Genomic DNA, 19664 nt, shown 5'->3' with positions numbered 1-19664 from the left:
TTATTGTTTTGTTGGACATGAATTGCCGTGACAAAAATATGAAGTTGACGTTTTGCCGAAACATCATACCAAATCGTCAAAATTTCGTTGAAATGCATGAACTCGTCAAAATGACAAACCTCAGAAAATTCACATTTTGACAAGATCATACCAAATCGTCAAAATGTCCAAGATATGAAAATGTATGCTTGTCGAGATGTATCATCTCATGAAAACGTCATTTTTTTTCATTTCATCAAAACGTCAATTGACATGTCCCCCCACACACACACCTCCGTAAAACAGTAAGTTCCCCTTATTCGGTACCTCGACAAAACTCCATTTTTTGTTGAGATGTCAAAATTAGCATAAGTCGGTAACTCTCACCATGGAACTATTACCGAAATAGCTCCATGCTCTCACAAAAATCAAAATTTCTAACACCATATCTCGACATCTCGCATGTTTTATGGCTTCGAATATGTGAGCATTTTTGTTGACATGTTATATGTACCACAGATATGTGATACGTGCATATGGATCAACGTTCAGAAGGGAGGAATTTCCAAATAACATATCTAAAACTGATTATGACAGGCGCCACCATTTTGTAAAAGGGGCGTGTCTTTCGTTCTACAACAGCGGCGAGTATTGTAAAACGTAAACAGTACATTGAGCAACAGATGTCCAACAAACTCAATCAGCGGAAAGTAGTATTAGTAAGTTAACTTAGGAGGCGACGTCCATAGTGATATTGTACAAATCTTCATGAAGAGTCTGTTTGAGTGTGAAATGTGATTTATGGTAAGTTTTGTCAGGTCAGTTCTTGTAGTTTACCATCAATTGTAAAACTGTTGAAATATTTTTGGATACTTTCGATTTTCATTTTTACATCGTTCCTATTGTAAAGTTGGTCCGTTACTTAGGGCGCATGCTTTCAGCCTACATTGTGTAGCAGGGAGCTGGAAGACGGCCCTCGCAGTTTCTGCTCAGACAGTGATATTGTCAGTTAAAACCTTACTGAAAGCAGCTTACGACAGAAGGTTGTACTAGTTGTAGGCCTAAGCTAGGCATGAGGTTTCTGTCAGCTTCATTTTCACTTGTCTAGATCTGTTCAAATAGCGATAGTCATTCATTTTGATACTTTAGTACGTTAACAATAACATAAAGTATATATAGCCTGTAGCTACCTAGGGAGTGTACACATTTGTGTATTTTAGAATTAAATATACAAGTATGCATACAGTAAATTGATAAAAAAGTGTTGATGCCGATCATATACAGCAATGTCTATAGTGAACAGGAAAAGGCCATGGTTAAGGTGAAGCTCATAGAAGAAAACACTGAAAATACTTCAGTGACAGCATCCCATATATGTATCATAGGAAATACAGTCTGATGTTTCTTGCTAAGAGCAGATTAATTTGACTGGTTAACCGAGCGTGCATTGACAGATGGTAATTGACCCTTTGTTGCACTGCATATTTTGTCTCCAGAAAGTGTACTTTTGTCCATATTGTTTACATATAGCTGAAGCACTTTAAGCTTGTTGAGTGACTATGTTCCGTTTATAGTAATCAGCTAGACATGCAAAAAGAAGATTCAAATGGTAGTTGTAAGGATGGGCTATTCCCAAGGTAACAGTTGCAGTTAATTTCTACATGAAGAGTGTGAAGGGTCTGAATTTTAATCACAAGATTTTCACATCATGTTATCAGCAGGCTAGTGTATGATCATGTTCTTTACATATAAAATTCTGTGTGTGATTTAGTATTGATTTCTAGTTTGTTTGTCATCTTTTTGAACTGTTCAACTGGGACAACTTCTTTCTTCCACAAAAAAGATTACGATTGCTGTTTTTTTGTGGATGCTATTTAAATAAGATAATATAAGTGAAGCGTCATTTGCGTGTTGTATGTTAACAGCATCACATTACAGTGTCATGTACAAATTTGGCAGCTTGCCATGATAATCCTTAGAATTGCAACAAATGTATGTTTATGGTTGGAACCCTCTTTTTCACCCTAAAAGTGGGATATTTCTCTCTTATCTCCAGCTGAAAAAAACAATAATGGTTCAAATTTGTGACGATGAATGTTTCTTGAAGCAGCAACTTATTTTTTTTTTTAGTCACGATCAGCTTGCTTGTTAGAAATGAGCTTTGGACGTGTCATGTATATATACGTACTCTTCATTTATTTCATTGGTTACCAATTGTTTTTCGTGTGGAACATTGCATTTTACTTGTTGTTTGTGACATAACTAAGCTGAATATTGTTCGCTGAATTTATTAGTCCCAAAACATTGCAATGAAGAAAGTAATTTTGAGCAGCATTTGTATGCGCCATGGTAAACAATGCCATACCTTCAATATATCCATGTCAGTTTTCCTTATTACTGATTCACATTTAATCCAGTGTTACATCGTTCTTTGTCTTTTAATTGTTAGTTTTCATTTTGTGAAACTTTTAACTTCATATAGCTATTTGAATCAATTTCATAAAATCTGTAATCTTTTTGAGGCTAATTATCTAATTCTTTGTATTGTAGTATACCAAGCCATTGATATTAATTGTAACACACAGTATGTAGTAGAGTCAGTTGCATTCAGTTCTAGTGATATTGTACTATTTTGTACCTACGAACTTCAACTAGTATTTGTAAATCTTGCATAAGCGTTAAGGGGGAAGCTATAGTCTGACTACTGAGTCAATGCCCTGAAACTTGGCATAATTGTGTATTGTATGCTTCAGTGGAATTGAAGTAAACAGTCCTGCTTTGTCCTACAGTCAATCGTTTGCTGTTCACAGATGTGAATCAAATTGCAGAAAACTTGGTGACTGTGTATTTTGGATGGAAAGATATAGTACTCTATTCTTTACTTTTATAATACAGTGTTCCAAATTTGGCAGCTTAAAATGCCTCAAGTTTCTGACAGTATATAAGTGGATGTTCTAGCTTCCCACTTTTTCCAATAGATTCTTGAATGTGATCACATCTGGCAGTAATTCAGTATTGCCTTCAGATGTTACTTGCAAGTTAAAAGTTGCTGAATGTTTGGAAGTTGCACTGCTTAAAATGGTTTCCAGAGATTATGGAATGTTCAAAATGCTTTCAGAGGGAATGATATGGTAAGGTGAATATAGTCATTAGTTTATAAACTCTCTCCTTGAGACCAGTAGTATACTGTGATACGTAATCTTTAAGAAAATATGTTCAATAAAAGAAGGAGACAAGTTGGCTTATCGGTGACCAATTTAAACTTTTCTAGAATATTTGAGGGCAGTACTGATGAAAATGAGAAACATCCATGCATAGGTTATCCATACATAGGGTGTCCATACATAGGGAATCCATACATAGTGTATCCATACATAGTGTATCCATACATAGGGTATTCATACATAGTGTATTCATACATAGTGTATCCATACATAGTGTATCCATACACAGGGTATCCATACATAGTGTATCCATACATTGGGTATCCATACATAGGGTATTCATACATAGGGTAGCCATACATAGTGTATTCATACATAGGGTATCCATACATAGTGTATCCATACATTGGGTATCCATACATAGGGTATTCATACATAGGGTATTCATACATAGTGTATCCATACATAGGGTATTCATACATAGTGTATTCATACATAGTGTATCCATACATAGTGTATCCATACACAGGGTATCCATACATAGTGTATCCATACATTGGGTATCCATACATAGGGTATTCATACATAGGGTATCCATACATAGTGTATTCATACATAGGGTATCCATACATAGGGTATCCATACATAGGGTATTCATACATAGGGTATTCATACATAGGGTATCCATACATAGGGTATTCATACATAGGGTATTCATACATAGTGTATCCATACATAGTGTATCCATACATTGGGTATCCATACATAGGGTATTCATACATAGTGCATCCATACATAGTGTATCCATACATAGGGTATTCATACATTGGGTATCCATACATTGGGTATTCATACATAGTGTATCCATACATAGTGTATCCATACATTGGGTATCCATACATTGGGTATCCATACATAGGGTATTCATACATAGGGTATCCATACATTGGGTATCCATACATAGGGTATCCATACTCAGGGTATCCATACATAGGGTATTCATACATAGTGTATCCATACATAGGGTATTCAGACATAGTGTATCCATACATAGGGTATTCATACATAGTGTATCCATACATAGTGTATCCATACATTGGGTATTCATACATAGGGTATTCATACATAGTGTATCCATACATAGTGTATCCATACACAGGGTATCCATACATAGTGTATCCATACATTGGGTATTCATACATAGTGTATCCATACATAGTGTATCCATACACAGGGTATCCATACATAGTGTATCCATACATAGTGTATCCATACATTGGGTATTCATACATAGTGTATCCATACATAGGGTATCCATACATAGTGTATCCATACATAGTGTATCCATACATAGTGTATCCATACATAGGGTATTCATACATAGTGTATCCATACATAGTGTATCCATACATAGGGTATCCATACACAGGGTCTCCATACATAAGGTATTCATACATAGGGTATTCATACATAGGGTATCCATACATAGGGTATTCATACATAGGGTATTCATACATAGGGTATGCATACATAGGGTATCCATACAAACTGTAGGGTATCCATACAAACTGTAGGGTATCCATATTCTAAGCATTGGCTTCCAAAGTTGAAGTCAATTTAAAGTCACCCGGATAAGAATGCTTATTCTTAGTCGCTGTAATATTGGAACTGGTCTTTAAAGCTATCCTTTTGTTTCAGTGGCTGCATGGAGGAAATTTGCCATTCTGCACAACCATATTGTGTGGCATTAGATTTGCTCTTGGAATTTCTCTCTCTTTAACATCTGGGCATGTGAAATGCATTTTACTAATGCTCGATTTGAACTTGGTCTACATGGTACTAAAGTTTTTATTCTAATTATGTGCCTTGTTTATTATAACTACTGCACTACAAATAACTCTATGAATGGATATAATCTGTTTGGTATGTGACAACCTTGAACCAAATAGTCTTAGAACAGTCCTTTACAATATGAAACAAAGCTGTATCTATTGTGAAGACTCTCAACAACAATATACAGTATGATGCCACAGTGGACTACTAATGGTGTGATCTTCCATTGAATTATTTGTGTATTTTACTAGTATGTCAATAGCAGTTTGATTGTAAAATTAATGGCCAAGCTATTAACATAACTATTGTGCTGTATTAATGCTGATAATGTTAGTGTGGATGGATAGGTTTCAAACAAATGCATATCATACTGAGCGAATTCATTGAAATTAACAATAAGTTTTAAAAGCCATTCGTGATGATAAATATCTGGTTATTCTTGGTTACTCCTGTTAAACAGGTCAAAGGTCATTTGAGGTCAACAGGTGTCAAATTGGAAATTGTGGTAAAGGTAGACATCCAAAAGTAAAGCTATGAACTTACATAGTAAGAAAAAGAACACAGTGTCCTTAGATGAGTTCCTTAAATGAGGTCCTTAGATGAGGTCCTTAGATGAGGTCAACAGAGGTAAAATCTCAAATCATTGTGTACATGATAATGCCAAAGGTAAAGCTTGGATGATCATCAACCTTGGTATGTGCATCCACTTTTAGTAATGAAGAAGCTTTTTGTTCTATTTCAAAGCCCACTTGAGGTGAAAGAGAGGTGAATGGCTGGAAAAACTTGTTAACATGATAAATTCAAAGGTAAAGCTTGGACAGGCATCATATGGAAATGCACCTTTTTGAACTGTGAATTCAAAAGGTAATTTGAGGGTTATCAGAAGTCAAAAGTCCTAAACATTGTAAAACACAAGAGTAAATTAAAACTGTGATGAAGCTGATGTCTATATGAATTCCACATGAGTGAGTACAATAACTTTTTCAAAAGTGTGAACATTTCTGATGAGTTCTTTTGTTGAGTATGTAAGTGACACCTTTTTAAAATGAAGAGCCTGTGGGCAGGCGCGTAGCCAGGAATTTGCCAAGGGAGGGGCGAAAATGTAGGCAAACTATCAGAGCTATATAGAAACGGCATTGCAAACTATCTAAGCGTAGCGCCACCATGGTTGGCGCGAAGCGTACAAGAAAATTTTGGCTGAAAATGCCTCCCAGATCGCTGGAAATGGCACTTCCCAGGCCTTGTATGTTTGCATCTTAGCATTTTCTCTTTTGAAATTACAAGCGATATCATAAAAACATTAAAAAAATATATAAAAAATATGCTCAAGGGGGGCGGCTGCCTCCTTCGCCCCCCCTTGGCTACGCGCCTGCCTAAGTGGGGGGGCCTAAATGCACAGAATTCGCATTTGTTTGTTGCCAAGATATTATGGAGATTCTCTTTTGTTGGTTTTATTGTTCTTTTATGTAAATAATACTTCTACATAAAGTTTGGTTCAACTGTGAAACATTAGTGACAGTCAACCTTCATTATCAGCTGCTTTAAACAGCCAAATTTGCAACTTAGACTGTTTTTGCTGGTATCTGCAAAATTCGATAAATACATTGTGAGAGGAATTACTGCAACATACAAACGTGTACAGTAATTGTATGTAGATTTTAGAACTGTAGGCTGTTCAGTAGCAATAGGTTAATGAGGCTGCTATTCATTCACTATATGCATGTACATACAGTACGGTATATTGGGTGGAAAGTGTAGACTACATCGTCAGCAAGGGTACGGCCACAGGAAGGATTTTCAGAAAGTGCTGAGATTTCGGTTATACATATGCAATGGTAGAAGTAACTTAAATTTGGATGAACTGTAAAATGAATTAGTACATCTGCATGATGATGTGTAGGTCACACTGTATGTTTCTTAACAATATTGCTTAAAGATTCTGCAATTTGTGCACTGTACTGTTACTTATATCAATTACAGTGACTTAACATCATACTGTATCGTAAGGCAAATTTGAAATAGTGGTCCCAGACGACCAAATTACTGTTCAAAAGTCAGCTTGGGTGGTTGCGGTCTGATGGATGACTGGTTGTGTGAGTAAATCAAAAATTCAAAATTCATATTGCTTTGTAATTCATATAAATTACTCTGTCCTCTGTCACAATGCAAACACTGAACAAAAACTGTTCCACCCATACAGTAGGTCCTTAAAACTTTGCTGCTCTGTATCTGTATGACCCTGTAATACAGTCAAATGATTATGTATGAACTATGAACTCATATCTGGCAAACTAGTTTCCTTCATTATCCTGATGGTTTAAATGACATGAATATTCTTACTGAATTAAGGGTTTCTAGTAGTGCAGAATCTGGCATTGTAGAAGAATTTGATCTTCTAGGCTTACTGAACCTACTGTAGTAGTTGAAGAGCCTTCGTCAATAATGAATGCATATCATGGGTTTAATCAAACAGTTGGTGTAAATATCAACTGGCCTGACCTTTGTAAAGCAAGCTTTAATAGGATCACTTACAACTCATCAACTGTGTAAAAGGTGGCTTATCACCTCACTAAGTACTACAAGATACATGTCAGTCTGATTAACCATACTACTGGACTGAAATCTTTGCTTCTTGACTAATTCAGGTAAATTACATAGTGTTGAAGTAAGTGAAAGCATATGCATATGAAATGTAACCTAACTAAGGTGTAGATTTGCTTAATTTTTAATGTAGAAATAACTGATTACCACATGATTACTTATTCAATATTTTCTTTCTTGTAAGCTATACCCTTGCCTTTGGTATGCACTGTATATGTGAGTTCACCATATGTGAGTTCACCATATCTAGTGAACTTGTCAGGTTTACATGTGAACATAGGCGTAGGAGGCAGTGGGGGGGGGGGCGCTGCAGCCTCCCAACCAAATATTTTTGTGAAAATTCGGACAATATGCTGAGAATTGTTCGGGGACCTACTGAAAGAAAATAAATTGAAATGATGTAGCTAAAGAAAATTAATAGTTTAAAAAAAATCTCCTAGGTTATTAAAATAAAGTTCTTAGCTTGCCCAACTTATTTGCCATACTACTGTTAAAGCCTATATAAATGTACAGTAACATGATAAATGCGCGGGGAGCGCGAAAAATTTTGGTTCATTTTTCGGGCAAGTCGTTACAGCCCCCCACCCCCCCCCCCCAAATCAAATTGGGCGCCTATCCGTGAAGTACTGTCCCGGTGTTTATTAAATATTATTTCTACTGTAGGTGTGTGATATAAATTACGAAACATGCTGCAAATTTCTTTCTGAATGCATTTTATTACGTGATGCATAGAATTTGAAACAGTATATAATTGAACCCAATGTACAATATGATACTATAAACCATCTTGCTTTAATTTGCTGGAGTATCCATGTCTGTATTCATTTTTATCATCCCTTGATGCGGGTAATGTGAATATCATAATTTTACAATGTACTCTAAGTCTGGAAAAGAGCTCCTGCATACAGGTATACAAAAGGTCAGGCCACTGTTTATAATAATTGTGAGAAATTTATAGGCTAAGGAATCATCTTGGATCCAGACCAACAAGGAATCTTGCAGCCTTGGTTGAATTCAAACCCAGGTATTTTATCGTTCCCAGTACACTATATGTGTCAGTAAATAATTCCACTATAGTACTGTACCTCTCTGCAACATCCTTAAATAATTCCACTATAGCACTGTACCTCTCTGCAACATCCTTAAATAATTCCACAATAGTACTGTACCTCTCTGCAACATCCTTAAATAATTCCACTATAGCACTGTACCTCTCTGCAACATCCTTAAATAATTCCACAATAGTACTGTACCTCTCTGCAACATCCTTAAATAATTCCACTATAGCACTGTACCTCTCTGCAACATCCTTAAATAATTCTACAATAGTACTGTACCTCTCTGCAACATCCTTAAATAATTCCACTATATAGTACTGTACCCTCTCTGCAACATCCTTAAATAATTCCACTATATAGTACTGCACCTCTCTGCAACATCCTTAAATAATTCCACTATAGGACTGTACCTCTCTGCAACATCCTTAAATAATTCCACTATAGTACCATACCTCTCTGCAACATCCATAAATAATTCCACAATAGAACTGTACCTTTCTGCAACATCCTAAATAATTCCACTTTAGTACTGTACCTCTCTGCAACATCCTTAAATAATTCCACTATAGTACTGTACCTCTCTGCAACATCCTTAAATAATTCCCACTATAGTACTGTACCTCTCAGCATGCCTGTGAGGATTCAATTTAGAACTTAATTTAAGTATCATAAATAATGTTAGCAAGTGATCATGGATGACACATCTGTGCACCATGTTGTGCAGCACTGAATTGAATAATATGCAAAAATTGTACTTACAATGCTGTATTTTACACGTCTTAAATATAACAACTTAAATGCGTTTTTTAGGGCGTGTCTGGCCGCAAATTCTACAAAGCCACCTGAGTATTAGCCAGAATAATCATTGTGTATTTTCTCTCCAGACCTAGATGTAGTACAGTAGTTCTGCATACATGTGAGCAATACCTGTAATTCTTTCTTATTCTATAAGTTGTATCATCCCTATAATATTACCAACAATTATTATGCAGCAAATAAATCAAGTTTTGATATTTCATTCAGTATTTGAAATAAAACCTTACTGCGGGTAGTTAATACACAACTTAAATATAAGTTTAGTATACATGTATAAAACTGAAACTTAACCCCAAAAACAAACTGTGTAAAATGACTGTTTTTATATGAGACTGTTGCATATTACATGTGACACGGTTACAATACGATTGCCTACCATAAAAAAGTTTAGTAATTGCAAATTTGTGGTACATTAAAAGTGTCGGATTGCAATGTTTTTTCATTTCCCTATCAGAATCATGCAGTGGAGCATAGACTGAGTGCACATACTGTAAGCATATCTATGTTGTTCTAATACAAGCACAGTGTAAGGTGAGCACTGAACAATTTGTTGCCAACGGAATGATGACTTCTTTTGAAGAAGGCATTGGAACTAGTTAATGTCACTCTAAATTGTGGAATGGAGATCAGCAGCTGGTCATGCAAAAGTTAGAAAAAAAGAAATAAAATGGATGTTTGGAAGCCATTTGCTACTGATTTAGTAATGAGACACTGGAGATAAACTCATAGCCTGCAGTAGTTCATTAATTAATGATTGTTCATGTGCTAGAGAGGAAACAACAAACATACCCTCCATGGTATTACTATTTGGGTGATGCATTCATCACATTAGTTTGTTGTATACATTGTGAAACATAAATATTGTCATTGTATCATACCGTAGTGTGTTGTATCATTGTGAAGGATGCTAAAATCATGTTTAATGCAATACTTTGAACAGCAGACAATGTGTGATAATTTAGAATGTATCAGTTGTGAGTGAATTCATGGCATAAGATATTGGTCAGTGCTGCAAGACAAACAGTCGCGTAGCCAAGGGGGGGGGGACGAAGGGGGCAGCCGCCCCCTCTTGAGCATATTTAAAAAAAATTTTTTTTAATGTTTTTATGATATCACTAGTATTTTCAAAAGAGAAAGTGCTAAGATGCAATTTACAAGGCCTGGGAAGTGCCATTTCCAGCGATCTAGGAGGCATTTTCAGCCAAAATTTTCTTTTACGCTTCGTGCCAACCATGGTGGCGCTACGCTTAGATAGTTTGCAATGCCAAATCTACAGTTTCGCCCCTCCCTTGGCAAATTCCTGGCTACGCGCCTGAAGACAAAGTTTCTTTAAGAAAATGTGGTGCATGCTCAAAATTGTGACTCACTCAAGACTAGCTCTCACATGTTTAATACTATGTTGTTATAATATGCTGAACAGTTCTCAGATCTCCTCAAATTGACCAAAACTTTAACTCTCAAAATTGACAAGCTAAGTGAATGAGAAAACATTCTCTTTAAGACAATTTTATATTTTCCTGGTAATGCTTCAAATGTCAATCAATGTTGACAACTCCTTTTGACACAATAAAACATGATTTAATGGCTGCTGTTATGTTAATATGTAACTCAAATAATTGTTGACATTACCAACTGCATCTCCAACTAGACCCCATGCCTTCCTCACATTTTCCCCACCCCTCATTCCTCCCCTGTTGAGTTCAACACAAGAATATCCTTCCAATTAATACTAAATTTTTCCTCAGAAATATTTTATTTGAAAGAGCTCTTTTTCTCGAAACGTATCTTTGATAATTCATCTTTAAGAACCTCAGCTGCAACTGTTTTTCTTGTACATCGTTTTCTTTGGATTGTTGTTTGAACTGTATATCTCAGCCAAGGTTTGAGACCATTCATACTAAGCAAGTATACTTCATTGCTTTCTGTAACAGTCTTTTCATCTTTACAAATTGTAAAAAAAAATCAATGATTGGTTTGCTTGGAAAAGTCAATTTATATGATAATATATAATAAACGCTCAAATAATGTGAATACATTATAAGTATACTGTATGCTTACTATACAGTATGTGCAATGTAGGCCTACTGTAGAATATGGTATACTAGTTACTGTAAACAATGTATGAACTTAATGGTATGTCTACAATATACAGCCTACATTATGCAATGTACTATACATGTACAACTAGCAATGTTAAGGATGTAATAATGCATGGTTTTTCTTCCGTGGGAATATCACACCCAGTTAGTTTTCAAGTTTTGAAATATGCAGTACTTGTACTATTATGTCCTGAAATAGTCTTAATCTGCTTGTTGACTTATAGTTCAGACATATTCACCTCAATTAATGGTTAAATTATTTATAAATTGCAATATACTTTGCTTAATATCTCGTGGGTTACTTATTTCATTACTTATTTGTACGTGTATGGATCTACACTACTTATTTGTACGTGTATGGATCTACATTACTTGTACTTATTTGTAGGTGAATGGATATACATATTTGTACGTGTAGAGCTACAGTACTAATACTTTAGGAAATGCCTGGGTGAGGAAATGTTGACAAGTTATTGGAATTTTAAATTACTTTAAACTTATCATTAACATTCTTTTGTGAAAGCAATCTACATGCAGACTGTTTAACAATAGCTCGGTCAGTAAAAGACTTATTTGGAGTAATATTTGGCAAATCTATGAAGTAAATTTGCAGATCAGAGTGAAATAAGCTGCACATCTATATTCATAGAAATTGTTAAATATATCCATATTTCCTCTGATCTCTACTAAGCAAATGTTTACATTACACTTACAGTTATTTTATCTACCAGCTGAACTCAGTTGATTCAAACTTGCTGCTTTAATTGTGTTTTGTCAAACAATAGGAAGAGACTTATAATCATTGTTAAATTAGTTTGAAAAATCTTATGCTTCTTGATATATAAATTAAGTACCAATGGAGGAATAACCTTTTATAGAGAACGTTGGATAATTTAAGTTTACCAGAAATTCAGAATGAAACTACAAAAGAGAACAAATCTTCCACAAGCGTATAATCATGGAGACAAGTTTCTGACAGTCCAATTCTAAAATGCACCACTTACATCCCTCAAGTGTAATTAATTAGAAAGACAAAGGGAGTGAGAAGAAAAGGCAGACTTCACTTGGTTTAAAATGGTCCTTAACAGTGACATTTCTTTTTAGGTAAAAATGATGCTTGCTGGCCTTTATTGTCTTATGTACCTGCAATACTTTTTAAACACAATAATAGGCTAATTGACGTCAAGACTCAAGTGTGCAGTTCAATTCAGCTATCCAATGATTTATCGTTTACGTAATATGATGTTAATTTGTGTTTGGTCAGCAATAGCTACCTAAAATTGGAATTTGCTACTTTGTATTCTAAGAAATAAGATTGTTGTTATGTGTTTACTACAGCACATCATTTTCGTTCTATAATGTACAATAATAATCCCCAGAACACTGATATGTCACTTTACAAACAAGGAAGCACAGAATGGATTTTGCATAATTTATAATAGTCTTTCTGTTAAAACACGACATCACTGTATAGTGTGCTACTGTGCTGCATTTTCTTCATGCCTAACTCGTCTAACTGTCACCTTTGAGAGAAACAAAGAACCTAAAACATTTGTTTTCTAAAAATACTTGCATTATTCATGAACAATTTGCATATTTCATCAAAAAGAGGATGTTACGTCTGCTGACTTGCACCAAGATAAGATAATTTGTGTAAAAGTATGACAAAAGGAGATTATAATAGTTCTTTACATCAGTTTAAGGACAGCTAAATTCCACATAAATATCACACAGTCTATGGGAAAATATGTGTACATTGCTGTATTAAAGAGTATGTCCATCTAATACATGTAAAGGCTCTTAAATAGCATTGCAGCAAAGGTTCTCATATTTGTGTGCCTATACCCTTAATGCTCTTAGCTACTAGAAATAAACGATTGATTTAATAGCAATTATTCTGAAGAATTTTCTTCAAGTTTGTTGTTTTCCTTTTTGGTAAAAGAAATATTTTAGTGCATGTATAAATTACATGTATACATACAGTTAGTACATATTCATGTATTAATATTAATAATTTCTAAGATTGCATCATTTAAAGGTCAAAATTGCAGAAAACAGATGTACAGTATACAACCTTCTCAATAATATCACTAGCCCTGCAAACATGTTCATCTGGAGATGCAGTTCACAGATGGGAAAGCTATGCTTTGTGCTTCATTAATTATGCATGCATATATTTGTGCTTTGGAGTGTGTCCCAGCCTTGTCATATGATCCACTGTGTGGGTTGCCAGTAGCGATAATTCTTAGGTAGAGAAATTTAGCCGGAACTTGGCAGATATTACTGCTGTATTAAATGTTTTAAGCATGTGGTATAATTTTATCATATTTCATAGAGTTCATTATGTAGTGCACAAAATGTTGTGGTTTTGTATAAAATTGATCTGATACATGTCTGAGAAAGCAACTTTTTTTCTTACATTACATTATAGAGGTTCAAATACAATACTTCTGTGTGTGTAGACATAGCAACTTAAATTTTGTATATATAATAATGGAATCCATAGATATGGGTTTATATATATAGGGAAACTGTACTCACTGGAACACTTTTAATACTTAACACAGTGAATGAATGAGTGATGCAAAATGTATCTCTACTTCTATGTCCAGTTTAATTAATAGTATTATTGAGTTAATATAAACAGATTATAAAGTAGAATTCTGCAAAACAGCCAAACTACTACATAATGGAAAAGATGTTTCATGTTGCTTCTATGCAAGACCTTATAAGAATAATACTTTCTAAAAGATTGTAATTGGTAATTGTATACAATATACTGCCTTGTCTGATGCAAACCAGCACAGCTGTTGGTTAAAAATGTAATATTTGTTTTAAACAATGAAGAAAATTTTACTATATTATCAGATGATGTAATTATTGTCAATACAAAGTACTCCTGGTTGTTACATTGTCATTCCTCTGCCTATAGAATTAATTTCTATTATTGAGCATGTTGCTTTAATTGATAAATATAAAGTCATAAATATCCAGCAAATTGCTATATAAGTTCATCAATTGATAAGTTGATAAATTTTTATTGATTAATCTTTCCCCCTATTGCAATGGTGTCATGACTGTTGTTACAGAACATTTTCACTCTTAATCCTAGTTGAATTTTCCTCTACCATTTGGAATGTTGTCATGGCTGAACTATAGTATCACAGAATGGTCAGCATATTGCTTTAAGTTTATCAATATAAGAAGACCTAGTTCTCTCTTCCCTAACATATATTACCATGTTGTCATGGCTCTATAGTTACAGAGTAAGTTCAACATATTGATTTCAGTTCATCAATATAAGACCTAGTTCACTCTTCCCTAACCTATTATGATGTTGTCATCGCTCTAGTTACAGAGTACGCTCAGCATATTGCTTGAAGTTTATCAATATAAGACCAAGTTGATTCTTGACTGCCTATTATGATGTTGTCATGGCTCTAGTTACAGAGTACGTTCAGCATATTGCTTTAAGTTCATCAATATAAGACCTAGTTGATTCTTGTCTGCCTATTGCGATGTTGTCATGGCTGTAGTTGCAGAGCATATTTAGCCTATTGCTTAAAGTTTATCAATATAAGACGTAGTTCACTCTTCCCTAACCTATTATGATGTTGTCATAGGGCTGTAGTTACAGAGTACGTTCAGCATATTGCTTTAAGTTTATCAATATAAGACCTAGTTGATTATTGTCTGACTATTGTGATGTTGTCATGGCTGTACTAGAGTACTTTCAGGCAAGTGTAGCAGAATATACAGTCCTTCCATCAGTTGGTTCTTCCTCACTTGCAGCGCAAAATTGACTTCATTTCTGTGTTGACTCAACAGCATACAATCTTATATTATGAGTTGCAGATTGCAACAGGTCTTGCTGGAAACCTTGGGGCTCTGAGTGGATGAGGTGTTTTTAATTCTAAGTCTAATGGTGTGGGTGGAGGACCCATGAGGAGCACTCGGGAATTTCGCTGCAGGAAAGAAAATTCAATTAATTCTAGTGATGATGAATAAGAGGCATACACTTCATTTAAAAATGGCTAAGAATATATACCAGCATTTGAAGTATCCCAGCAAGAGTAGATCTTCATGGTGATGCATATTTAGTCATCCCTCCTTCGCAATAATCTCAAATCATTTCCATTTGAACTGACGAATTGGACTGACAATTCTTAAAGGCTATGGAAATTATATATTTCCCTATTCTATTGTGTAATATAATTAATATATTATTACATGTCAAGTTGACCGTGCAAGTTCAGAAATTTAATGGAAAATTGGGGAAGTTGTATATGATTAGAATATGCTTGAATTCAATTAAAGTTACCAGTTCTCTGACGTTTGCCTTTAATACTTGGGGTTAGCACTAGTGCTAATACTCACACCTTCATGACTAGCATTACAGTATATATATTAGGTCAAACTAATAGGAAACCTAGAGTTTAATGGTGATGTGATCTTTTTACAATTACTACTTTTATTTCAGTTATAATATTCAACAAATTAGCCAATCAGGATGGGTCGCAAGCTAAACCTCTCTCACTTATCCGATGAAGAATGCAAACAAGTTTTGGCGGTCATTCAAAGGGATTTCAATGTTCGTCAGAATGAAAAAGACCGAATTATGTAAGTATCGAAATAAATTTACATAACAATATTAATAAGATGACCTTATGCAGTACTTTGCACTCTGTCCAAATATGGTTCTTAGAACTTTTATTTTCTCTTAAATTGCACAGCTAATTGCAAACTGTGCAGATGGTAAAAGCCATGAGAAAGCTCTTCTGAGTTTAATGTCTATTTCAGGATTTTGACGGGGAAGTTTATTAGTTAGTTGATCAAGAAATTATATCTAAGTTCAGAAATTTTATGGCGCATTATTACCGTGGTGTTTATTATTCTCATAGCATATAAAAACACACTGTATAGTTTTAACATATTAACTTCGTTCCTCGCTTACCTGTCTCCTCACAGGTTGTGAGGAGACAGGTAAGCCAGGAACGAGTAAATTTCTAAACCAGTAAGTTTTATGATATACTGTGCATCACAGTGTCTGTAAAGTTCAGATCAATGACATTTCTGAAACGTCATTTGGCTTTCTGTAAAGTCCAGCTGAATGTTGCAAACAACTCTGAAACTGATACCTTTGTTTTGCAGCAAAATCCAAGGTGCAGTAGAGAACGAAGCTCAAAAGAGGCTGGTTTTATCTCGACAGCTGGAATTCAACAAGAAACACTGTATCTGCTGCTTTTCAACCTTTGGACTTATTTTCAACAAAAAAGTGAAATGTGAGGTAAGATATTTTAGTCCAGATTGACCTCCAACGCTGATCTAAAGGATGATAAATGCATCGTGCAGGAGCGGTCGTATCAGTTTAGTTCCGTCCAGTGATATCTTCTGCCACAGGTGCAAAGTTAAAGTTTGCAGCATGGCTATTGGGAGATTACGAAATTTCATTAATCATAAATTAGCTAAACTGATAAGGATTTACTTCTCCAATCTCCTCTTGATGTGCATTCTGATCAGATAGCTAACCTACAAAATTGTTCACCCTCTTTTCAGCGGTATCATCCCCTATGACCCACCTTTGGGTCACAACCCACTTCTATCTCCAACCAAATCCCTTAACTTCCAAGATTTTAGGAAACCATTCCAAAGTCATACATACACCTTGTCTGTTTTAGTTTGTTTTCATCCTGTGGAATCCAGTTGGTTTTTGTAGTGTGATTTACACGTTCTAATTGTATCACAGTTTGACCATCTTGCATATTAGCACTTTGCTAAAGTTTTCTTTCCCTGATAAGTTATTTCCTGAAAAAAACAAGAAATCCAGACTATTTAACGATTGTGTGTGTTTGCTTTTTGTCCCTTTTCCAATTGGATTTCATTTGCCATTAGTTCCCTACAGATCCTACCGAAATGACACCTGTTTTGCAGAAATAGAAACCTTATCAATACTTTGTAACCTTTGCAAATAATATTAGTTTAACCCAGTGTTGAATATTAGGTGTCTTTTTTTCCCCCTCCAGCTTTTGCAGTTTTAGCCACCTTTTTACATCACCGTACCTTCGCTAAATGATGAAAGTCAAACGTCTTAGATAAAATATAAATCTTACACGTCGTTGGTTCTTCCCCATGAAGGGTAAAATGTGCTTTGTCGCTGAACACAAGAAATTATTGTAACAGCCTGTGGCTAATCACATTACTATTCCAAATGAAGGAGTGGTACGAGTTGTTTATTAGTGCGGCGTAAGGAAGCGCGAGGAGAAGATTGCAAACAGTTGACCATTTAATGATTTTTCCATTCTGTTTAATAGCACCTGCGTTTGGAAAGAGAGTAGAACTGAAGTAAAATGAATCACTCTTGATAATTGGGTCTTGCGTGTTTTTGCAAGGATCACAGAAGGAATCTGGAAATAGGTTATCTCTTTCTCAGAGACTATGTATCATTGCATACAATCAGTAGGCCTGTCAGGGAGGGCAGATAACTGCTATTATTTATCGACTCAGGAGCGCATCATCGCATACACTGAAAGATACTTGGATTATATTAATGAAATCTTCTTCAAAACATACTTCAAATAGGCCTACTACTTTTTAAGCACTCAAGATACTTTTAGTAGATTATTAAAGCATACAGTAAGTTATTACACAAACTAAATTTAAATTTGGAGAAACTCAATCATCACCTTTGACATTTTAATCAATATTACAGAGAAACAGATAGCCAATCATTGTGAAGAGCAGCTCCCTCAAACAGTTAAGAAAAATCTGGTGCAATTAATTTAATTAATGTAGTGCCCCTCAGATATGAAACCGTTTACATACCCTTGGATTTTCATTCATATTTTCAAGGTAGAATGTTAACTTATTTGAATCTACAACCAGTGCATTCATTCGGTCATGTTGAGAGGATCAATATTTTAGAAGACATTGGCAAAACCATCTTCATTAAAATAAACAATTGTTTCATAACAGTGACCTCTCTCACATACACCAATAATGCTGACTGAGTTTGTGTCTCCTTTAAGTGGTATCTTTGATTAACTAATTACAAACTTAATTAAAGAACTACCTTGAAGTATTATCAATAAGAGAAGCATACAGCCTTTAATTAATATAGGGTATGCATGAATTGTTGTACCTGCAACTTGTTTTTTATTGCGGTTTTGCCTGGATTGAAAGTTGATAACGAGACATAGTGAGATACTTTGGTCTTAAAGAAGCAGCCAGTCATCAATTCTGGCAATTTTATCAAACAGTTTACAAAGTATTCTTCAAAATCAGGTTACAACTTATCAGTTTAGACTATTACCACCTAGATATTTATATGCAACTCAATTTGATTCTGAATATTTTTGCATCCAGACCCTGTTTGGCCTAGCATTATTCATGGAAATGTTCAAGATACTTCCTTTTTTTTATGACCTTAGTTATTACATTTAACTATATCTTGTGAGTTGCATGAGATTGTTAAGTGTTGAAAATGAAAATTCACCCAAATAAATGCAAAGATGATCTAGGCAGACCTTATCTCATGAAGTGGTCTTTTTCTTGTCAAGCAGGAATTCTAAATTTATCAGTCAGGTGGACAAATTGCAGCTTCTGAAGAAATGTTGAAATATTTCTAACTGTTTAGGTTGTATTGTATATTAATGTACTGTTTGCTGCCATGGGGGTGGGGGGGGGGTTGGCTGGCTAAAGCCCACCCAGAAATATACATGGTCGTGCCCGTGACGAATTCAGTATGTGTTCCAAATATCTGCAAAAACATTTCGATATACACCTATCCTTCAAACATTTCCCTGAACAAGTTGTTCTAAAATAGATGATCTGAAAACATCAAAGTTGTTTCATTGTAAACATCTACTGTGCTTTAATTAACATTTTCTAAGCTGTTTTCTTTGCTACTTTGTTGAAACATTTGGAGTATTTTCGTCTTTGGCCATGATTTGTCATATAGACTGCACTGTTGATTCTCAGCCTGCCCGCCAAGTGACTAATAACTAATGTAATGTAATGTACGCAGCACTCAAGCGAAAGCTGTTTAACTAGAGCCAGTTTTACTATAAACAATACGTCAATCTTAGACAACTCATACAGTTTGCAGGTAGACAAAG

The 19664-nt window shown here is 34.9% G+C and overlaps 1 protein-coding gene across 10 annotated transcripts in view; it reads left to right on the top strand.

The window, feature by feature from the left end:
• The first annotated feature begins 625 nt into the window (after positions 1-625).
• The window catches only part of LOC139965076 (uncharacterized), a 122803-nt gene continuing 103764 nt past the window's right edge, over positions 626-19664 (top strand). For 8 of the 10 annotated variants that reach the window (XM_071967267.1, XM_071967270.1, XM_071967271.1 and 5 more), the window contains exons 1-3: positions 626-783; positions 16031-16170; positions 16702-16837. In XM_071967267.1, the coding sequence (XP_071823368.1) occupies positions 16061-16170; positions 16702-16837 (246 nt within the window). In that variant the 5' untranslated portion in view covers positions 626-783; positions 16031-16060. Of the gene's footprint in view, positions 798-7444; positions 7622-16030; positions 16171-16701; positions 16838-19664 lie in introns of those variants that run through there. The other 2 variants (XM_071967264.1, XM_071967265.1) reach the window with 2 other exon arrangements.

Source organism: Apostichopus japonicus, chromosome 23 (genome assembly GCF_037975245.1).
Source record: "Apostichopus japonicus isolate 1M-3 chromosome 23, ASM3797524v1, whole genome shotgun sequence".
Taxonomy (NCBI): Eukaryota; Metazoa; Echinodermata; class Holothuroidea; order Aspidochirotida; family Stichopodidae; genus Apostichopus; species Apostichopus japonicus.
This window is presented reverse-complemented; position numbering and strand designations above follow the sequence as displayed.